General features: G+C 35.6%; 1 protein-coding gene across 3 annotated transcripts in view; it reads right to left on the minus strand.

Moving 5' to 3' along the window:
* Positions 1 to 837: 837 nt before the first annotated feature.
* Positions 838 to 15594, minus strand: part of CENPL (centromere protein L) — a 34291-nt gene continuing 19534 nt past the window's right edge. For all 3 annotated transcript variants that reach the window (XM_004484773.4, XM_058310150.2, XM_058310149.2), the window contains exons 4-6: positions 10151 to 10402; positions 8679 to 9221; positions 838 to 6646 (exon numbers count right to left, since the gene is read on the minus strand). In XM_004484773.4, the coding sequence (XP_004484830.1) occupies positions 6575 to 6646; positions 8679 to 9221; positions 10151 to 10402 (867 nt within the window). In that variant the 3' untranslated portion in view covers positions 838 to 6574. The remainder of the gene's footprint in view (positions 6647 to 8678; positions 9222 to 10150; positions 10403 to 15594) is intronic.

A 15594-nucleotide genomic window follows, 5' to 3' on the forward strand; every position in this document is an offset into this window, starting at 1 on the left:
TCATTCCTTTTGAATGTATTAGCTGAAATACATCTATAAAGAAAAATTTCCACTAATCAACTATTTGATTATCCCAAAAGAAAGGACAAATTTTTACTTCTTTCCTCTTATTTACCAATTCTCAGAATAAGGTGGTTCTGTAGAAACTCCAAAGACAATCCATGAATTTCTAAATTTTCTTAGTATCAGATTGAGCTCATGAATGTATATATATTCAATCATTTATCATTATTTTTCTTTTTGATATTCAAATTGTTCCATCTTTAGCAAGTAGGAGCCCCTTCAATTTGGAGCGTATCCTTTTGACAAAATTTCAGTAGTCTTTGATAGCTAACTTGCTTCCTGGTATATGAAAGATGTTCTTGTTAGACATTTCTTGCCCCAAACCTGAAATCAGCCTTTCCAAAAAGAAGCCCTACCTCCTATTAGTGGGAAATACATAGAGACAACAATCTGAGTATTAACGATGCTCACTACTAATGGGTTGTCACTGCTTCCAGACCTCTTTGGTACACAAAGCTAGAAAATATGTATTTTTTAGCAAAAAAAATTAAATCAACCATTTCAATAAATGCAGAAAAATAATTTGCCAAAATCCAATATCCATTCACGATTTTTTTAAAAATCCTCAACAAATAAGAATAAAAGACAACTTCCTTAACTTTCCTTACCCTGAAAAATCCTACCACTAACATCATATTTAATGGTGAAAGACTCAACGCTTTCTCACTAAGATCAGGAACAAGGTAAGGATGTACTTTCTCACCACTTCTATTCACCTTTGTATTGGAGAGTCTAGCCAAGGCAATTAGACAAGAAAAAGAACAGGCACCCAGATTGAATATGACGAAGCAAAACTGTTTTTATTCATAGATAACACAAGTCTTATATATAGGAAATCCTAAGGAATCCCTTCCCCCCACCCCCCCCCAAAAAAAACAACTAAAAACTAATAACCAAGTTCAGCAAGGTCACAGGACACAAGAGCAACGTACAAAATCAATTGTATTTCTATACACTAACAAACAATCCAAAAATAAAACTCAGAAAACAATTTCCTTTGCAATAGCATCAAAAAGAATAAAATACTTAGGAATAAATTTAACAAGAAAAGTGTAAGACGTATGCCAAAAACTACAAAACATTGTTGAAAAAAATTAAACAAGATTTAAATAAAAGACATCCCACAGTCATAGACTGGAAGACTTAATAGGATTGATAGCACTACTCCCCAAATTTATCTACAGATTCATCAAAATTTCTATCAAATTCCAGCTAGCTTTTCTGCAGAAATTGACAAGCTGATCTTAAAATTCTATGGCAGGGGAAGGGGACTTGGCCCAATGGATAGGGCATCTGCCTACCACATGGGAGGTCCACGGTTCAAATCCCTGGCCTCCTTGATCTGTGTGGAGCTGGCCCATGTGCAGTGCTGATGCATACAAGGAGTGCCGTGCCACGCAAGGGTGTCTGTCCCCCGTGTAGAGGAACCCCACACACAAGGAGTGCGCCCAGCGTGAAAGAACGTTCAGCCTGCCCAAGAATGGCACTGCTCACACGGAGAGCTGACAGAACAAGATGATGCAACAAAAAGAAACACAGATTCCTGGTGCTGCTGATAAGGATAGAAGCGGTCACAGAAGAACACACAGTGAATGGTCACAGAGAGCAGACAACTGGGGGCGGGGAGAAGGGGACAGAAATAAATAAATCTTTAAAAAAAAAAAAATTCTGTGGCAATGCAAAGGACCCAGACAGCCAAAGTTGGAAGTCTCACACTTCCTGATTTCAAACTAACTACAAAACTAGAGTAGTTAAGGTTGTGTGGTAGTGGCATAAGGATAGACAAGCCAATGAAATAGAATTAAGAGTCCAGAAATAAACTCTTACATTTATGGTCCACCTAATGCTGAAAAAGGTGCCAAGATAATCTAATGGGAAAAGAATAGTCCTTTCATCAAATGGTGCTGGGACAGCTGGATATTCACATGCAAAGGATGAATTTAGATCCCTACCTCACACAATACCTGAAAATTAACTCAAAATGGATCATAGACATAAATTTAAAAACTAAAACTGTAATATCCTTAGAAGAAAACATAGGAATAAATCTTCAGGGCCCTGGGTTAAATAATGAATTCTTAGATACAACACCAAAAGCACAAGCAATAAAGAAAAAAATCAATAAACTGGATTTCATCAAAATTAAAAACTTTTGTGCTTCAGAGACTGAAAGGTGAAGAATTTTCTTGTGTTTTTTATTAACATTGAAATAATGAAAATGCTCTAATAATGACGGAAGTGATGAATATACAACTATGTGATTATACCAAATATAATTGATTGTACACTTTCGATGAATTGTATGCTTTATTAATATGTATTAGTAAAATTGATTTGTTAAAAAAGAATGAGGGAAGCAGACTTAGCTCAAGAGATAAAGCATCTGCCTACCACATGGGAGGTCCATGGTTCAAACCCAAGGCCTCCTGACCCGTGTGATGAGCTGGTCCATGCGCAGTACTGATGTGCGCAAGGAGTGCCATGCCACGCAGGGGTGTCCCCTGCGTAGGGGAGTGCCACACGCAAGGAGTGCGCCCTGTAAGGAGAGCCACCCAGTGTGAAAGAAAGTTCAGCCTGCCCAGGAGTGGCACCGCACACATGGAGAGCTGACACAACAAGATGACGCAACAAAAAGAAACACATATTCCTGGTGCCACTGACAAGAATAGAAGAGCACAGAAGAACACACAGCAAAATGGACACAGAGAGCATACAACTGGGGCGAGTGGTGGTGGGAAGGGAAGAGAAATAAAAATTTTTTAAAAAATTGTCAACAGTTTAAAAAAATAAAAAAATAAAAAATAAAAAAATAAAAAAATATTGAGTTCATTCTGATAATTCCAATTAAAATGTAATACTAGAGTTTTACTTGATTGCTTGATTTTATAATTGTATATTTTTTGTTACACTGAAAATCTTGATTTCTAACACTGACCTTAGTTACATGTTTTATTTTATTATAAAGTGTCAAAATAACAATATTAATATTCTGAATAAGATAAAGAATGCAATCTAAGATTTCTTTGCTGTTTTCTTTTCCTGAGGCTATAGCTCACTAAAAAGGATGTACAGTCAAATGGTCATCATTTAAAGATATTAACAATAACTTTTTGTGACTATACCAACAGCTTAAAATAGTTCGGTTCATTGTTTTCAATTTTTAAGGATTGCTTTGCTTTTTAACTTTTTAAATCTAACCTAGCGTTATAATTATATAAAACACCTATATGATTCCAAATTATAAATAAGGAACATTCAGGTAAGTCTAGTTTCCATTCCTGTCCCCTCTACCCAGTTCCTTTCCTCCCTCTATAAGCAACCACTTTTATTAGTTTTGTTTTTTTATAAACATAAGGAAATAAACATACTCAATGTGCCTATCATATTCTGCCCAGATCTTGCTCTTTTAACAACATACCCTGTATATCACTCATGGCAATATACAGATATCTTCCTCAATTCTTTGTACAGCTGCATATCAATTCATTGTGCAACTACACCAGTTTATTTAACCAGTCCCTTCTAAAGGGCACTTGAGTTGTTTTTAGTCCTGCTGTTATAAACACTATTATAATAGCCTTGTGCATTTTTCATTTTGTATTTTTGCCAGGGAATCTTTAAGATAGAATCCTAGAGGTTTGATTGTTGGTCAAAGGGTAAATGCACACAAAATTTTGCTAGATATTGCTAACTTCCATAAGGATTATACAATTTGGTATAACCATTTAACTTTTTTTCCCGCTTCTACTCTTGTCTACCCACAACTCATTCTCCTTCAGCAGAGGAGTCTTAAACAAACTGGATCATATAACTCTCTACATAAAACCCTTTTGCAGCTTCTCACTTCATTTAGAATAAAATCCGGTCTACTCACAGGACCTGAAAGAAGGAAAATGGATCCTTCCTTTCTGTATTAGTTAGGATTAGATTTGGCCATGAGCAAGAGTCTCAAATTAACAGTAGCTTAAACAAAATAGAAGTTTACTTCTCTAGCAAATAATCTGGAGGAAGATCGTCCAAGGCTGGCATAGGGATTTAGCTTCATGAAGTCCTCAGGGCACAAGCTCCTCCAAAGCCATTCTCTGCCATCCCTGGACTTGATGCTCATCCCCATGATCTAAAGAGCAGTTAGATGGGAGTGGATGTGACTCAAGCAGTTGGGTGCCTGCCTCCCACACGGGAAGTCCCAGGTTCAGTTCCTGGTGCCTCCTAAAGATGACAAGTAGATGACGAGCAGACACAGCAGCAGACACAGCAAGCAGACAATGAACAGACGGATGAGGAGCCATCAGGGGGATGGGTGGGAGGGTAAAGAGCAGTTAAGAGTACCAGTCATTACATCAATTTCCAGGCAGCAAAGATGGAAGAAGGAAGGGATAGGAAAAGGCGCAAGGGACAGATACTAGTTGTTTTAAAAGGAAGGTTCCTGGAAGCTCTACATGACACTTCCATTTACACATCAAGGGTCAGAACTTAATCACATGACTATACCTATCTGTAAGGACTCTTGGCTGGAAAATGTCATCTTTATTTTGGGAAGCTAAGGGCCCAGACAAAATGTCCAGACAAAAAGAGGGAGATAAAATACCATAGAAGAAATCTCTGCTGCACAATGGCTTTGGTTTCATCTCATACTACCCCCCCCTTACTCAATATACTCCAACCACACAGATACCTCAAATAAGCCAAGTTCTTTATTTTAATGCCTATGCTCTTGCTATGTCACCTGCTTAACACACACTTCTCCCTCTCTTCATTCAGGACTCAACTCAAATGTTACTTCTTCAGATCTTCTTTGTAAAGTAGTTCTCACTGCTGCCATCCTTTTTCATATTGTGCTGCCTTATTTTCTTCATAGCATGAATCCCCATCTGAAATTATTTCTTTGCCTTCCTCCACTAGAATATAATTTTCACAGAACAGAGAACTTTTTCTTCCCTTCTTCACAGCTATATCCCTATTACCCAACACAAATCTAAGTACAGAGTAGGAGATTAATATTGGTTGAATAAATGAATGAAGAAATGTGACTTCAAAGCCCATGCTCCTGGGAAGAGGATTCGGCCCAAAGGATAGGGCATCCACCTACCACATGGGAGGTCCAAGGTTCAAACCCAGGGTCTCCTGACCCATATAATAAGCTGGCCCACGCGCAGTGCTGATGCGCACAAAGAGTACTGTGCCACACAGGGGTGTCCCCCTATAGGGGAGTCCCATGCGCAAGGAGTGTGCCCCATAAGGAGAGTCGCCCCGCGCGAAAAAAGTGCAGCCTGCCCAGGAATGGCGCCACATACATGGAGAACTGATGCAGCAAGATGACGAAACAAAACGAGACACTGATTCCGGGTGCTGCTGACAAGAATACAAGTGGACACAAGAGAATATACAACAAAGGGACACAGAGCAGATAACTGGGGCAGGGAAGGGGAGAGAAATTAAAATTTTTTTAAAAAACCCATGCTCCTTCCACTATTTCTGCTACCCTTTGTATACCTGAAATAATAGCTATTCCAGAAGTCAATCTTTATTTTTGGAATGACAGTGTATTAAAGTTACTGTCTTTCAAACAAGATTTCAAACACATTTTTTCTAAAGTTGAATAAAATCTTTCTATGCTCAGTAAGTAAAAAGAGATTTACATATAATACCTCTGACAAATATCTTGTTACTTTATTTCATAGTTTTCCTTTGTAAAATAGAAGAGCTGGTTAAAATTCATTCACTTAATCTACAAATATTTATCAAGCCTGTGCTAAACACTAAGGACATAAAGGTTAAATAATATGATTTCTGCTCTCAAAAGGAGTTTATAAGTACACTGTAACTCTACAGTTTTTATGATTCTGTGTAATTCTTGGTTTGTAACCTCTGCCCAAGAAAAAAGCTACCACTTCCCATTCCTAGAGATTGAGATCTATTGACAAGACACTGATAAACACACTGCTTCATTTTAAAAGTGAATATTTAATTCAATGTTGTAATAAGAATTCAACATTATTAAAAAACAGAAGCAGGTTAGTGGGTAAAAAAATTTTATGTTAATCTTCAGTTTCCTTGAGGGGATTTTGATTGCCAGTTCTCTACAGTGAAATGATGTTAAGAAAATGTCTTTAGAAGACAGAAATTCTCCTTGAATGCAAGTCTAAAAGTCCCAAAAGGGTTTACAGGTTTTAAATCAGAAATACTCCAGATTAGAGAAATCTTATTTGAATCCTAGAAGGTTGATATAATAAGCCTTATACATTAAAAAAAAAAAAAAAAAAAAAGACGACCAACAATTAACAACTTAGTATTTTCAAGAGGCTAGCATTCTAGATCATCAAAACACCTGGCTATCCATTACCATCTTCTTTCTTCTGAATCCTTCTTGGCTTCCATCTGGGCCATCTAAAAACAGATAAAAACAGATGCAGAGATAGAGGCCCTTTTCTCCTGCAGTCTGTCTCAGCATAGCAAGTAGTCAATGAGAAAAATATATATAATCCGTAACTTATAGTCCACACGCAGGGCCTCACTCAATTTGAAAAATTGCCAGTTCTGTCAAATATGCCAACACTCCAATAAGGTATTTATGACATAGAATCTAGAAGAAAAAAAAAAAAGATTTAAAATTAGAATAGAATTAACTATTATAACAAAGCTATTTGATACTTGGATCATGTTACATTGGTCTAATTGCTGGAACTCAGTCATTAAGACCACAGTAATTAAATCATAAGTACTACTACTTTTTAAAATTTTTCTGCTAACACTTTTAAGTTTCTGGTATCACTGTGCATTTACCTTCATAAAAGTGAAAACTGAAGGAAAAAAATATGTATATACCTCCAATGGGAAAGGTATTTTGATAGTATTCCAGGCTTATTTTAAATTCCCTATCTACAAGATATGTATATGAACCCAAATCACTTCTAAGTCAGCGATTTTATTTAACAAAGACTACAACTTTTGATAAATTTACCACTGTTAGTCAATGAGGTTGAGAAATAATGAGATCAGGGTCTTATTTATAATGGCTTCCCAAGTGGTAGGAATAAGGAGGGGTATCTATGAACCTTTTGGACTTAAATGCCAAAATTGAGTATCTACATTTTCTAGAAAGAGGGTCCATAGCTTCCTGATTCTTAAAGGGATCTATGATTCTGAAACACCTTGTAGAAACTAAGTAGATGGCAGAAATCTGGCTGATACATTAATTTCAAACCATTGAGAGGCAGTACAGTGTTGAAATTAAGAACCTAAGATTTTTGAGGGATAACTGGGTTCAAATTCTGACTTCACTTAATATCTGTGTAATCTTAGGGAAGGGCTACTTATTCTTTCTGTGCTTCAGGTTGTTGTAAAAATTGAATGTGATCATCTGTGTAAAGTGCTTAACAATGCCAGGCACAAGTCAGTGCTTAGTAAATGTTAGCTATAATGACATTGTCTGAACCTAGAGTCATCATTAAGAGAGGGGCTTAGATTTAGACAGACAAAATTTTAAAAATAAATGTGTTTAAGGATCACCCTTACATTCCTAGATGGGTAACAACACATTATATAAAATACAGTTTTTAAATATAGTTTACTGATATAGTGTGGGCATATGGAAACTAAATTTAAAAATACATAAGGACTTCATGAATATTGAATTGAGATACTAAAACCTAACTTTTTATAATTTCATATTTTTGACTGCAAACTCTAGTAAGAAATAAATTTAACATCAAGACCCAAGACATGTACCATATATTTTTACCATGTGTAATACATTCAGTTTTCTATTTTCTAATCTTCATCTTCCTTTTTTGAATTTTAATCCTGGTCTCTTACCATCAAAATTATTTCCTAACCCACTGTTAAGTTGTAACCTCCAGTCTGAAAAGCTCTGTTAAGTGGATAAAGTATGGACTACTTGGAACCTAAGAGATGAGAGTTCAAATCTCAATTCCTCCTCTTACTAGACTATGTTGCACATGTCACTTAAGCCTCTCTCAGCCTTAGTTTCCTCGTTGTAAAAATAAAATGTGAATAAAAATACCTACCTACAGGGTTGCTCTAGAGATTAGAGTAAGGTATGTTAGCCCCTAGCACAGTAACAAGAACACACAAAACGTCCTTCAAGTATTTATTATGGCTGTGCATTTTAATATATTTCAGGTGACAACTGTTTATTTCTGACACTTAATGCAACAAGCACTTCACAGAAAGTAAACAATGTCTCTACTACTACTTTTCTGATGTAGATACAAAAAGCCTAAATTATAAAGGTGTTATCTTAGTTCTTTATTTCTGGCTACAATTTTTTAAATTAATAAACAAAATCCTCTGTTTCTGATACTTATTTCAACATTTGACAAGAAAATTTTGAAAGCTTCAAAAAGTATCACAGAATAATTCATATTATCACCAATGTGTATAGCACACAGCATAGTGTCCTTCCATTATAAAGCTTCATCTAGAATGCTTAAGGCTTTAGTAAATCATTTATAGAGCATAAAATAAAGTCTCTCAACTGTCTTGAATTGGCATATATTTAGATATGTTTCTTCAATGTGGAGAAAGCAATCACTATATTTTGAAATTATGCAATAAGAAAAACTATTTAACTAAATTTAATTGTTCAAACTAACCTTTATTTTTCCATCAGTATGTGCTGAAGCTACAGATGTTGAAACACGAATCAATCTTGTGGCTGATAAATGAATTTTGAAATGTCTATGGAAATGTGAATAAAGGCAGTCCATGAATAAGTCAACTTCTTCCTGGGTAACCTCCCCAGGTGTTTTGTGGACACTGTCCCACAAAGCTTTTGCATCCTCTGGATGTATGGCATAGGAAATATCCAGACTTTGAGGGCTACAGGGTACAGACCAAAGAAACTCAGTAGAAGCCATATAACGGTCCATTTTGCATGCAGTCCACATAGCAGCCATCCAGGTAAGATTAAAAGCATTGATTGCTAATGGACTGAAATAGCAGTCAAAGGTTTTCTGAAACCAGGTTCCAATTATGGCTGTATTAGACTCTGCTCCATTTGCAAGAAATAAGGGTAGACAGGTGAAATCTTCTGAAGCAGTCTCCAGAAGACTGTCTCCAAATATACAGCAGAACAAACCAGTCCATAACACTTTATCTTCTGTGTTCTCAGATGACAACTGAGATTTTGTCAGGATCTATTAAGAAGGAAAACAAAACAGGCTCATTAAGTTCACAAGTACATTTACTCCCAAATTACATCCCAAAAATGATTAGTACTGTAGTAGCTTGGATCTCTGAACCCTAGGAAAACATGTTCTTAAAAATAATCCATTCCTGTGAGTGTGAACCCGTATATAGGACCTTTTGATGGGTTAAGGTGTTGCCCAAAGGTCTCAGGATGGGTCTTAATCCTATTATTACAGGCCTTATAAGGAAAGCTACAGAGAGAAAGCCACAGAAAGGAGTAAGAAGCTAAAAGTCAACAGAACCCAGAAGAGAAAGGAAAAGACAGGGGAGGCTGCCACATGCATTGCCATTGTACAGAAAAGCCAAGGACCAAGGATTATAGCCAGGGTCAGAATGCCAAGGTCTCCTGGGAGAAAGTACTGCCTTGATAGTGCTTCTCCTAGTCTCAAAACTATAAGCCAATAAATTCCCATTGTTTAATCCTCTTCCTGGAGTCCTTCATGAATGGGATGAATAGGGAAAGAGAGAAAAGAGCCAAAAGCAAGAAGGTGAAGCAACAAAACCCATAGGGAAAGGAGAGCCCCAGTAGATGCCACCATGTGCCTTGCCATGCAAAAGAGGAGTCTAGGCTCACAAGCAGCCAGTCTTCAGGGAGAAAGCCTTGATTTAGACATATTTCTCAGCCTCAGAATTATAAACTTGCAAGCCAATAAATCCCCAATGTAAAAGCCAATCCATTTCTGGTATATTGCATTTTGGCAGCCCAGCAGTCTTCAGGGAAAAAGCCTTGATTTAGACATATTTCTCAGGCTCAGAATTATAAACTTGCAAGCCAATAAATCCCCAATGTAAAAGCCAACCCATTTCTGGTATATTGCATTTTGGCAGCCCAGCAAACTAAAACACCTAAGAAACCAGTATTGCTGATATGCTATACCTGGACAAAAAATGCTTCAGGGTCCCTTTGCGTTCCTTTCATTCCTAGGAGGGTAGAAAAAATCACTTTGATGTTGAAGTCTTCTCCTACTTCCACAGCAACTCCTTTTTGCTTTTCAGCAGTAATAAATGCACTCAGAAGTCTAGAATACTCTTTGAGATTTGTATAGGAGAATCTATATAAGGGAGTTAAACTATATAAAGTCCATTGTTTATGCAGAAGGAATGCAACCTTTTGAGGATCAACATCTTCCTAAATAATCAAGACAAAAGAAGTTTAAGAATTAGGAAACATTAGTAAGAATTTAATCAGACTACTATAAATATTTAATACTACTGGTACTATTACACTTCAGCCACCCAGGATTTTTTGCAGATCTTCAAACAGGGCTTTGTACTTGATGTACCTTCCACTGTGAATGTTCTTTCTCTGGGAATTCATGCGGCATGTTCTTTATTTCATTCAGGTCTCTGTCTAAATGTCACCCAAGAGACTCCCCCATCAAAGCATCACCCCCACCCACTCCAACCTTGCCACAATATATCTCCTAAACCTGCTTTATTTTTCATCAAAGAACTCATTACTAACTAATATACTTGTCTAATTTTCACTGTCTTCTCTACTAGAGTATAAGTTTGATGACAGCAGAGTTTATCTTTTTTGTTCACCACTATATCTCTAGCACCTAGAACAAAGAGCCATCTAGAACAGGTATTCAGGTATTTATTGAATGAACATTCATGTTTCACTTTTTAAAACCTTAAGTTCATTTTGAAAAGAGTATTCCCAAAGAATCTAATCTGACTAATTTTAACTGATAATTTTGGAAATTGTTTAACAGTAAACACACCCTTAATACATAATAATGCAGAAGTGAATGTGGTTCAAGCAGTTAGCACCTGATCCCCACATGGGAGGTCTGTTGGAGTATTAGCCAGCATAAAGCATGCTGGGATTCTTGCCATGACTGCTTTAATCAGAAATGTTTGCAGTTGGCATGGAAATAAATGGCTCAGAAAGAAGTCAGTGAAAGGAGATGGTGACTTCTTGTTCCACATTGTATAGGTAAATGTTAAGCTCAATGTGCATAGTGTTTGCCTGGTTTTTAATTAAAGCGTTGCTAGGGCCTTTTTGCTAAACAAAGCCTTGTTTGGAATTGTACAAATACTATGACTTTGTACAATAAACTTGTCAGTGACATTTACTCCGGTCCCCTGAACCCAGGTCTACATGACATTTTCATTTCTTCCTGAGTCGCGTTAACAAATGGCGCCCAAAGTGGGGTTCAAAGAAACCAAGATTGGTACGTATATTAACGAACGAAGACAAGCTTCTCTCGGGATTTAAGGAACATTCAGGGTAACATAGGGAATTCACATAGTAAATGGGAAGAATATCAAGCAACATTGAAGGCTTTATTGAAAGCCTCGGGATAGCCAGTCAAAGAGTAGACTCTTAAGAAATTATTCATATTAGTAGTAAAGGTTTGTCCATAGTTTCAGCCTGAAGGAAAAAAGTTAAGTTATCCTCAATGGCTGAAGGTCTTACAACAATTAAAATTACATTACAGAGAAGGTAATCCTATTTCTATTAAGATATGGACATTGTCTAGTGCTTTGTGTATTGTTCTTAAGCCACTGCATAATTCTGATTCATCATCAGACAGTTTAGATTCTAGTTCTGAGTCTGACTCATCTTCTGATGAATCTCAGGCTTCAACACCTTTGCCTTCAAAATGAAAGAAGAAGTATGGTACATTTCCTATGCAGGCATCAGCACCTGAAATAAAAAATTCTAGAAAAACTCCTGCTTCGGTTCCACCTGGTTATTCTGTAATTTGGCCTCCAGGAGTTAAAATCCACATGATTTTTGTCATTCATTAGATCTAGTTTGTGAAAGTGAAAGAGGTGCTATGCATGGTAAAGAGACTTTGTTACAACAGTCTTCTCCTCAGGTAGGCCTAGAGAATGATAGGAAAAGTGAGGAGGACAACTGTGAGTCTTCCCCTATAGCTATCCAGCAGCAACTGTCACAATTGTCTTTAATGGATCAAAATGTGTTGCAGAAAGCTGCCTCTGTCAGTCAACAGTGCCTTCCCCCTAATGTGGGTTCTCCTTCCCTAGTGTTTCCTGTAGCTGTGTCCCCTCCTGTCCTATCTCCTTTGCAAGATGGTCTCCGGTCTGCCCAGGTGGAGGGTGGGGTTATTTCTGAATTTACTCTTTTTCCTGTCATAAAGCACCCATATTCCAATAATCCTGGCCAATATGTACATCTGCTTGAACCCATTCCTTTTAAGTTGTTAAAAGAACTGAAATCTGCTTGTAGCACACATGGGCCCACTGCCCCATTCACTTTTTCCTTAATAGAAACGGTAAGTCAAAATCCTCTTTGTCCCAAAGACTGGATGGTTTTAGCTAAAGCTTGCTTGATGCAAAGCTATTTGTTATGGAAAAGTAATTTGTTTAAAGAATGCAGTGCTCTGGCTAAACGTAATCAGGCTCACAATATCGCTATCACCTTGGATGTGTTTATGGCCACTAAAACCTATGAACCTTTGAAGAAAGAACAACATCCTGCACAGGCAAAAATACTAAATAAAGCCCTTGTTGGTGAAATCAGGCTTGTAAGAAAATTCTCTGTTAAAGTGTTAACTAAGATAAGGAAATTATTCTGGCAGCAACTCTGCAAACCCTCTGCCGTCTACATGATAATGTAGCTGTGGGTTAGTGGGGGTTAATAGAATTAAATCGCTAGAAAAGGAGAAAACCATTGCAACACTGGTGTTCTGTTTTGTTTCCATGCTAATTCTGATTGGGCCTATTTAACCAAAATAATAAAATTAGTACAAAATTTTTTATCAAGGTGTTAAAAAGAATTTTCAGTTTTAAATCAATAGTTTACTCCTGAACTTCAATTCTCAGTGTAGTCTTAAAAAGTAGTCTAAAAAATTTGTGTTAATGGTCTGTCTAAACTGCTAATATAAAAGGCTTACTTACATTTATGCTGCTCAAGTTATCTTAACTGGTTGCTAGTAACTAACAAAAGTGTTTCCAAGCACAAGTCTGCATGTTTCAGGCAACATGGATTCCAGAAGAAATCTTAAAAACAGTAAAATCTAAGATGTGAAATGATGGAGAACTTAAAAACAGCCACACCGAAAACACAAGAAAGAAAGAATTATGAGTCAAATTGTATATTTTATGTTTCTGTTGGTGTGTTGTACGTGTTTTGTGTTGGTCTGTTTGTTCAATGTCAGTGTATATTTTGATACCTCCGGATGGTAATATATATTAATAAATACAAATTTGTAAAAGAGCTCTATTCAAATGGCCAAAAATTAAATAAGTGCTTATATTAATACTTAAGTTTAAATGTTAATAAGATCTCTACAATGATAAAAATTATAAGTCTTGATTAACGAAATTACTGTGAGTCCTCTCATAAAAAATAGTCCTTGCCTAAATTAAAGTGAATAGTTTATTTTTCTTCACAGGATAAAATGAAGGATGTAAAATTTAAATGAATATTTAAAAAGGTAAAAGGTTTGTGGGAATGCTGACTGAAACTTAATAAGTTTGTTCAAAAAGGTGTGCTTTGTTCTAAAACAGGATGGCTAATTTTCATAAATTCAAAATGAAAATGAACATATGCAAGATGAGACATAAATGCATGTGGCAATTTGCAGAAGGTATTGTAGCAACTTTAAGTAAAGGAATTGTTTTATAAAGGTAAAATTTGTCTCAAAATAATATAATTATAGTCTATATAGTTATAAATAATTATAAGAAGCTTAAAGAAGCATTGTTTAAATTCAGGTATTTAAATGGCTAATTCCAAAAAGTCATTATTAAACAAAACCTGAATTGATAATAATAATAAAAGGTAAATTTATAACAGGAAAACTTGTCGGCAGCCAGCCTCACCTGCCAACTTGTTTCTAAAAGACTGCTTCTGTATTACATGCTACTAAGTATTTAAAGTGAAGGAAATTTCATTATTTTAACAAGTTTGTTTAGTGTTGATGGTAATTATATGTTGTAAAAAGTTTGCCAGGTAACTTATGTATGTGGGATGTATAGAATGTGTTTTTATTATTAAGAAAACAGAAAATAATTTTGTCCTAAAATAAAATGATTGGTTATTAAGAAAAGGTAAAATGTGGGACTAAACCTGAATAAATACAGAATGTGCAAAAGGTTCATGGAAAATAAATTTTTAATGTTAAAATTAACTAAGATTTGATGAGTCTATCTATAAAGTTTTAAAAGGATTTAGTATTCACAGAGAACAGACAACCAGGGTGGGGGGAGGAGGGGAGAGAAATAAATATAAATAAAGAAATCTTTTTAAAAAAAGGATTTAGCATCAAGTGGTATACTAATGCAAAGTTAAAATTTTGTTCTAAAGTTTCTCAAGTCATTAGTCTGTTTTAGCAAAAGTTTATAAAAAGTTTTTATCCTGAATAATCAGTATACAAAGAAAGTCTGTTTTATCAAAATAGCTTCTTGTGCTTTACCCTTATCATTTCCTCCATGTTCAAAGAAGAAAAGGTCTTATCCCTTTTAAAGGAACATAACATCCAAACCTGCTCTCTCAAAATCAAATCCTGAAAAGTAGCTTTTTATTTCAAACTGGTTACAGGAGATTTGTTCTTTTACTTTGAAAGAAATAGTATAGTAATAAAATAGTTGAGTTCATTTAATATGTTATAAGTTGAATGGAAGGTGTTTAAAAGTGTTATAAAATTTAAAGTATTTTTTAACTCTGTTTAAGTTGTATGAATAAAAGGTTCATAAGAATACTTAAGAGTGTATACATTTACCAATATTTCAGTATAATATTAAACAAAAGTACAATATGGTTAATTATAATAATTTATTATAAAAAGGTGTGTGTCACAGAAACAACTTCTTATCATCAGTTCAAGTAACAACACTGTAGTATGCAGCAAACCCAAAAACTGCTCGATGTTGCAAGAAATTAATACCCAACTGCGTCATTCTCACTTTGTTTTAAAACTTGCTAAAACTTTCTTTAGTATCTTTTTAAACAGTCAAGCCAGCCTGCATTCCCCTATTTGTGGAAAACCCAACAATGGACTTTTGCAGTGCTTCCCCAAGGCTATATGTATAGCCCAACCATCTATCCTGACATGGTAATAAAAAAATCTGGCTGTGTAGGAAAAATCTGTGGTTAAAACCCTACTGATGACATTATGTTAATCACTAATCCTCTTTCTAAAAATTAAAAGGAATATCAGAAATAATAGTATCCTATCTTAAAAGCCTAAAATAGGCAAACAATTAGAACAGGCTGCTAGGTCCCTACTACTCCAACGAATTCTTAAATATTGTTTGGTTGTACTAATTTGAAAAAGTCCTTCATGGAAGTAGGAAAACCTCCAGCAAGCTGCATTAAATAATAAAAAAAGGCTGTTTAAAAAA

Source organism: Dasypus novemcinctus, chromosome 13 (genome assembly GCF_030445035.2).
Source record: "Dasypus novemcinctus isolate mDasNov1 chromosome 13, mDasNov1.1.hap2, whole genome shotgun sequence".
NCBI lineage: Eukaryota > Metazoa > Chordata > Mammalia > Cingulata > Dasypodidae > Dasypus > Dasypus novemcinctus.